The sequence below is a fragment of the Vigna unguiculata genome, chromosome 3 (assembly GCF_004118075.2).
Source record: "Vigna unguiculata cultivar IT97K-499-35 chromosome 3, ASM411807v1, whole genome shotgun sequence".
Lineage (NCBI taxonomy): Eukaryota > Viridiplantae > Streptophyta > Magnoliopsida > Fabales > Fabaceae > Vigna > Vigna unguiculata.
In genome coordinates this window covers 10,105,657-10,114,056 of record NC_040281.1, presented here as the reverse complement: position 1 = coordinate 10,114,056, position 8,400 = coordinate 10,105,657, and the positions used below count along the sequence as shown (strand labels likewise).

Sequence of the window (8,400 nt, the reverse complement as noted above, 5' to 3'; positions counted from 1 at the left end):
AAAATTATTAATTATGTATATTTTAAAAATACAATAGACCGGGAATCCAAATTCAATAAAACACACATAATTATTCTCTTTGAAAAATGAAAAGAAATTATAACAAAAACACGAGCAACAAAAAATAATCGATTATGTATGATATACAATAAATTAGTTTGTGATTTTTAATGTTTTTGGAAGCCAGAAATGTTTTTTTAACGATCTAAATAATAAAAAAATGAAATAATATTAATAATATAACAATAAATGAACGATTATAAATAAAATATAAAAACATTTAAATAAATATAAAATATAAAAATATTTCAATAAAAACAATTTCTATTAATTCTTCAGTTAAAGAATTTATAATTCTATTTTTTAATTCATTCTTGACCAGAAAGGGTTATTAACAAATTTGTGTTACATTTTGTACTTTAGAAATTATATTAGTTATTGGCAGATTAACTAATATAGTACATTTGGATAGTTGTCCCATCAATCATTTAGTAGCATATCAACTTTCTTCTCTCTTCATTCATATTCTGTGATTAATTACCAACTTTCTCCCACAAATTTCATGATTCCACCTTTCAATCACCATCCTCCAAAAAGTTCATCAATAATAAAAGAATAAAAAACTAAAAATATAGACTATATTGTTGCTTAGTACATTTATTTCGTCACGGAGCACATGAAATTGAATGTGCAAATATTCAAGAAAATAAACTTTTTTTAATTGAAGTTTATGAGCTCAATAATTCGCACTCTTTCTAAACGCTCTATGCTAATAAATTTTGAGGTTTTATTCAACTGTTTTTTAAATTATAATTACTTCTTTTACATTCATATAAGATTTTTAAATTTGTGGATGCATTCATAACTAATTGATATCTCTTGAATTATCTATATGAAAAATTCAATAATGAACTCATTTAATATGGTAATTTGTAAGAGATTCTTGAACTTTTTGAAAGTCTCTCATAATGTTTAAAAAATTTTGATTTAAAACTGATGTTTAACTTTTTTGTATGGATTAATTCATGTTATAGTTATTGAATTCGACATAAATATTGACTCTCATTCGTCAACTCGAAGAACCTCATAACTTCTTTACCTTTCAATCTTTAAATTATCTAATTTCATTAAACTTAATACAAAATTACTATCTATACCTATTTAACAAATACAAAATAAATAAAAAAAACCTAATTTTTAAAAAATTACTTTTAAAAGAAATGTTATTATACGAGGTAAAATACTCCGGATGATGCATTCATCATTGTCTTAACTAAGTAAACGAAGTCACAGTGATTAACGGTGTGAATCGCACGGTCAAACTGATATCATGCTTTTAACAACGTGTTAATCCCACGAGGGAAGATGAAGCATCATTGATCATCATGTGCATCACACCCACCCGACCATGCCCAGCACCTTCAAACTAAACCCTGACAGCACAAACCCCACTATATCCTCAAACCACACGCACCAATATTAAAATCCATATAAATTATGGTTCACAAAACAAAATCAAAGATCATATCTTAAAAAATAATTTTTTCCTTGATTTGGGTGTGACACATAAAATTATTATTAAATTTTTAGGCACCAAAGCACTATAGTTACATTTGCGTATTTAAATTAAATAAAGAGCAAAGAAAGAATTCTAAAGCATTTTATGTTTATTTAGGTTCAATGAATTTTAAATGAAGTGTACATGCATACGAGGGTAATTAAAATAATTTAAAATTTTCTAGTATGTATAGAAGATGTGACTAATAATAAAAAGATAGGAGCTGTTGGAGAATTAAATTAAAACATCCAAAAGCTTAAAATTACATCCAAAAGTTACATACTTTAATGGTTTTGGTTCTTTAGTCTGCTCCCATTTGCTTCTGAACAAGGAAAAATCACCCTCATATCAAAATCAAAGCAAACTGGTGCGTTTCTCTTGCTCTTTATTGTAAATCTTACAATATTTTAATCTTTCTGACTTTAATCAATTTGTTTTGTGAAGAAATATTGAGAGTTATGGCTTCGTCTCTGTTATTGGCGGTGGTGTTTGTGTTTGATCTCATTGCTTTTGCTCTTGCTGTTGCTGCAGAACAGAGGAGGAACACTGTGAGTTACTCTCTTTTCTGTTCCTTCATTCACAGTTTTTTTTTTCTTCTTTTGATATTTTGATTCAGTTGGTTTTCTGTGTTCTGATAAAGAGATGTTATTATGAATTCAGTTCAAAATTTCTGATTGTTATTGGTCTATATTCTTCTTTTTTGTGAAAAGTTCAGATAATTATTCACTGTGTTTTGTTTCTGGTCTGTTCTCTCTCTCTTGGTTAAGTTTTCTTGATTTCATATATAGTGAAGGTATTATTATATCATGCAATTATAACACAAATAATGTTAGTTTTTTTTTTTTTAACAAATGTTATATCATCCTTTTTAAACAGATTTTTAATTCTCATAAAACACTTTCTTCATTCTAAACAATAATTTTTTGAGATTATTATATACTGATAAAGAGATATTCAATTAATGTAATTTAGTACAAAATATTCCTGATGTTTTTATTACTTCCATCTCTTTTTTCGTGTTAACTATTTTTCATTATATGCAGATTCAAAAGATTATGGATTTGGAATGGGGGGATGTATGATTTTAGTTTCATTAAATTTAACTGTAAATGAATTATCTTTGTATAATTTATTTTTCACCCATTTAAAATATAAGATTATAATTTCATCTCTAATATCAATTTAATTTGATAAAAAAGATATTTATTATAGATAGGAGTAAAAAATAATTAGAGATTTTTTTAAAATTTAATTAGTTAATGAAGGCCATCCAATAATAAAAACAATGATTTTAAATTTTTGAGAAATTAAATTAATTTCTTACAATCACCAAATTTAAAACCCATTTGTTTTATAAGATTAAAAACCATATTTGAATCTTATTTTTGTGTGTAATTGTTCAATTTTAAAAGCTTTTAATTTTGATTATTTATTTATAATTATACATTTTAGATTCACCTTTCTCACCTCTAGAGTGAAAATAATTTTCTCAAATACATCCCTATAGAAGCAAGAAAAATGACAATGATTAATTTTCATTTAAATAGTTAATAGTAAAAGATTAATATATTTAAAGTTTTAAGTGATGATGTTAGTATTCACCTATCTCTTAGACTTGATTAAAAAACAGAACATCTTTTGACATTCACCAAAAGGGGTAATATGGTTTGATCTTACTCATTATTATATAATAATGAAAACATTTATTGATCTTGCATTTTGAAAATGAAAAAACTTATACATGCTGAAGTGGGTAGGAAGAAAAAATATTGGAGATTTCAAGTGTTTGTCCTATTATAGTTAATTGTTAAGAATATAAAGTTGGCTTACATTACTGAGTATAGATCTAAACCAGAAATGGTGATGAGAAGTTGAAATCAATGCCTAAAAAAGCAGAATCTGACCTACATTTGTATATAATCCTCTCCACATCATCTTTTTCTCTTTGAAATATCTCATACTTAATTATTAAGAAACTTTAAAGTAGCATTTGGGTCATGGACAGAACAGAACAGAGTGGAACACTCTAGGTTTCCCTTTATTTCATTTTCCTCCTTTTGAGTGGAATGAAGATGCACCATTTCATAACCACGTGTGATGTGTTTTATTCTAATTCTAGAATAAAACGTATTAGATATAAAATAGACCAAACTCATGTGTCAAATTCTATCTGATTTTAACACATTACCAAACACTACCTCATTAAAACAAAAAGACAAGTGATATATAGCTGATTTTACACGATGATGGGTTTAAAACTCAGAAATTATGGCATACAAGCTCTTATGAAGGGTCACTCCATTTAGGTTGCATTTGATGCACTTCAGGGACAACACATTAGAACATCACTGAACAAGTTACTGAGTTACAAACACAAGCTTTTTGTTTTATCTGTCGTTTGGTTATATAAACAAGTTCTCTTTTATTTATCTAAACTAAGGGAAAGCCTAAATCTAAACCTGGTTTACTAATAAGGCAAGCACAAGTTGTATATATAGACTTAATTTTAAAAGCTTCCAAATGCCTTGTTTGTGTATTCATTAACAAAACATTTAACTTCGGAAAAGAAATGGAGATTACATGTAATTTATACATTATAATAAATTCTAATCTTTTGTAGAGAATTTTAATTTTACTTGCAATCTACCACTTACCTCATAACTCCAATATTCAAAAGTTCATTCATTCTAGTCTTATCTGCATTTCATCTTCTATCATAATTTGTAAGTATTTCAAAAACTTATGTTTGTAAGTTGTTTCAACTTATTTCTAAAAGCTCTTCAAGGTATGAAAATAACTATGAAATCATATATAGAAACGCTTTAATATTATTTTTAATCCGATCTAAAAGCAACTAATGCATAAATGTTTTACTTAATTCTTTGTGAGGGAAGGGTTTAGTTTTCAATGTCTAGCTAGCATATTCTGCATCAAGTTCCTTTTTTTGTTCTTCTTAGACTATAATTTTTGTTTTAGATATGGTTCCTATGTTTTTCACTATGGTACAATGTAACTGTAAAGAGGCTATTTTTCAGCTGAGAATCACTTTATGTTATTCAAAGATGTGGATTTATAATTTTCTTTCATTTCCAAACATAGGTAAAAGAGTTGAGCCAACTTGTTCCTTCAATGTTACCACACGATTGAATCCTGAACTATACTTAAGAAAACTGAAAAGCCAAACTTTAGGAATGTTCTCCAACAACACCATTCCATAGGGTGAAAAGCTACTGATATTTGCATTGAATACATTAGTTGCACTGCATCGGCAATTCCAAGTTGCATTATTTATGATTTGAAGGAAACAACATTTCCTCCATGGTGTATTGTTTCCTTGCATAGTAGGGTGCGAAGTTGAGATTGGATGAGAACTCAAAACCAGAAAACAATTTTTGCAGTGTTGGAATGCTTGAAGTGTAACTATTTGTTGGTCTGACAGGCCTCGTTAAGTGAAGACAGTGCGGGAAGAAAGTACTGTGAATATGACTCTGACATTGCAACCGGCCTAGGTGTGGGGTCATTGTTCATCCTAGTTGCTAGTCAAGTGATCATTATGGTTGTAACTAGATGTCTGTGCTGTGGGAAAGCTATGAGACCCACTGGATCCAGATCATGGGCAATTTGCTTGTTCATCACTAGTTGGTATGTCTTCATTTTTGGATCATACTCTTTCAAACACAAATTTACATGTTTGCTCTAAATTCTTTTTTTTTTTTATTTCAATTCACAGAATCAACTAGTCTATTTAGTTTTAAGGAATTCTTATTCTGTTTTCTGTTTTTCTTTGATAACTTACATATATATCATCTCCAGCACAAGAATCTGATATACTACATCATCATCATGGTTATTAGCGAAATTAGAATAGATCACAATCATGAAACACCAGACATAACACATACACTGCATAAATATTTTGTTAATAATATATCAGCATGTGTACATCCATATGAAAGTGTCACTTCAAATGTATTTTTAGAGGACTTGGCTTAACTCTCTAAACCAACAAAAATAATGTAATAAAAAGCGTTTGATACATGTTAAACCATGGAGTGGTAGTGTAAGAAGAAACGTGTTTGACATTCAAACTTCAGTTGGAAATCTAATTACGAGTTTAAGTCATATATTAAGTAAAAATGAAAAAGTTGAATATCATATAAAAATGAAGACCCATAAACTAAACTGTCTTATTAGTTCTTGTATCAAAAGTCTTTCGACCGAAATCAGGCAAGTGCAAGAATACTACTTGTGGTGAAACTATAAAAGCTGAAATACTGATGCATGATTCAGGGTGACATTTATCATTGCTGCTTCGTGCCTGCTTGCTGGTTCAGTGAGGAATGCATACCACACCAAGTACCGTGATCTGATGGGAGAGAGAGCCCCTTCATGTCAGACCTTGAGGAAGGGGGTGTTTGCAGCAGGAGCAGCCTTCATTGTTATGACAGGCATAACCTCGGAGCTCTACTACGTTAGTTTTTCAAAAGCTAATACTAATGGTCCCCCTCCCTATGCTCGAGACGCTGGTGTGAGGATGGGAAATTTGTAGTTGTGTTTTGTGCAAATTCTTTGTAATCTTATGTTGGCTACCCTTGCTACTGGATGTGAAAGCCTACTTGTACATTATTAACAACCTTGGTTGAAAAAACACCCAATGTCTTAACTATTTCCCCCTTCTTCACTCTTCAATTATGTCACAATAGGTGCTGCCTCACTCTGCGCCTCATACTTCTCTACCTTAGTCTGCTTTGTCATGATTTCACAATTATTGCTTCCACAAGTTTTTTGCATAAAGTAAGAATCAAATTCTTCTAGTTTTTCTCTTACAAAATATATGAGTTTCACGTTGCCTCATTCATTCTTTCTTGGAGGGTTTATATATATCAAAACATTCTTTCTATTTCTAAGGTGGGCACAAGAGTTGTGAGGCTTGAGACAGAAACACTTCTTGTTTTAATAAAAGGATATTGGTATTTTGATACCATTTTTTTTATACCATTTGACATTACCTCTCATAACTATTTATTTTTTCTTATTTTTAAAATATAAAAATTAATTTTTATTAAGACTATTTTATCCTTATACAAATTATTAAATGGTCGTCTGATGTCTAGTAATTATTTCCTTGCCGATAACTATTTCTTTTGGTGTCAATAAGTTTAAAGTGTGAGCAAAAATGGACGTAAAAGGAGTGTCATGTCATGAAAGAAAATAATACCACTCCTTTTATAATGATTGGTCATGCTGTAAATTAATCTCATTTGACGGTAACTATGATGGAAGACTTGTGTGTTCTAAAATTATTGAATATGACCTAATTTGGTTGCTGAGCTCAGTGTGTCTTTAAAGCCAAATTGACGTCAAAACTCAGATATTAAGGTTGAGTTTGACTTTAGTTCTTTTAATTATTTTTCTTAAAAAGAATAGTTAACCTAAATATATTTTAAAATGTAATAACAAAAGTTTAATTTCATTAGGAAGAGTTCCAAAAAGTAAGAAACCAATATACTAGACCTAGTATAAAAAAAAAAAATTTAAGAATTTGTCTTCTGTAAAAGTTGTGTGATTTTTCTGATATGATATGTGTTGTGACCTTTTTTAATCTGTTACCACCTTAAATAACACCTTCTACATGCATGCACAAAGGAAATTGATTTGTAATCCCCTCACTTATCACAGTTTTCTTTCTTTGGAATCAAAATTATAAATGGAAGATCCAACTAAAAAACAAATACAAGTTTAATGATCTAATTAAAACAAGAGTCGTACTTAAAAATTATCTAGTTGTTCACTTGTAGAGTAATGTAACATTACTAAACTTGTTTTGGTATTTTATTTTTAAGAAGTTTTGTTTTCCTTTTTTTTATCACTCAATTTGAGTTAAAGTTCTTTTTCCAATAAATGGTTGTTGTTAATTTTGGACATAGTTCCTGAACCTTTCTTTTAACTAATTTACATGAAATTTATCTTTTTATAGTATAATTTATACGAAAACTTTAGATCCCAATTGTTGAAACAATAAAAGTGTAATAAATCGTGAAAATTGCTTAAAAAGTGAATCTCAACGAGAAATTATAAAATATCTAATAATAGATTTTCTTAACTCTTTGAATTGTATGCGAACCTCTTTTTCATGTGATGTTCATAATGACTATTTTATAATTCGAACCTTATTATAGTTGATAGTTTTTGAGTAAGTAAATATAAAATAATAAGTTTTACTAGTTAGTTTAAGAATGAAAATCTAGATACTAAAATAGCTTCTATTTAGGGATGACAGCTGGTTAAATTTAATTATACCCCTCGTATAGCTAGAAGTACAATAATTTTAACTATTTGTTATGTTTGAATCTTATTCCATTGTCGGATTTAAAAAGATTATTATATGCAATCAATAATATAAATTATAGCTATAAAAAAGGTAAAGGTAAAAATATAACTTAGTATAAACTTTTCTTATTATTATTTGATATATATTTAATATCCTTATAGTTAATTATATTTTCATGTGCTTTTAAACAATTAATGATATATGAAATAAATTTACAAAAATGTAATATAATTAAATTTAATTAGCATATTAATTAAGAAAAGAAATCTAAAATTTTGAGGAAAAATATTGATTACCTACAAAATTCATTACAAATGGCTTTATATTATTAAGATAAGTGGTAAAAAATATAAGATATTTTTTTAACTGTAAAAGAAATACCCATTAACAATTAACATAGCAATAGTATTTTTCTTTTTGTGGGTGGCCATGCTACCCCCATTTGGTGATTTACAAGAGAGGTCTTGTATAGGATGAGAAAAAGAGTGGATAGTGATAGATATGTGTGTAG

The 8,400-nt window shown here is 28.3% G+C and overlaps 1 protein-coding gene across 1 annotated transcript; it reads left to right on the top strand.

Annotated features, from left to right (window-relative positions):
- Nucleotides 1–1,774: 1,774 nt before the first annotated feature.
- LOC114176633 lies at nt 1,775–6,224 on the top strand. The gene is made up of 4 exons (XM_028061740.1): nt 1,775–1,925; nt 2,003–2,106; nt 4,998–5,200; nt 5,849–6,224. Exons 2-4 carry the CDS (start codon nt 2,017–2,019, stop codon nt 6,105–6,107), a joined length of 552 nt encoding a protein of 183 aa, XP_027917541.1. The 5' UTR covers nt 1,775–1,925; nt 2,003–2,016; the 3' UTR covers nt 6,108–6,224.
- Nucleotides 6,225–8,400: the final 2,176 nt, after the last annotated feature.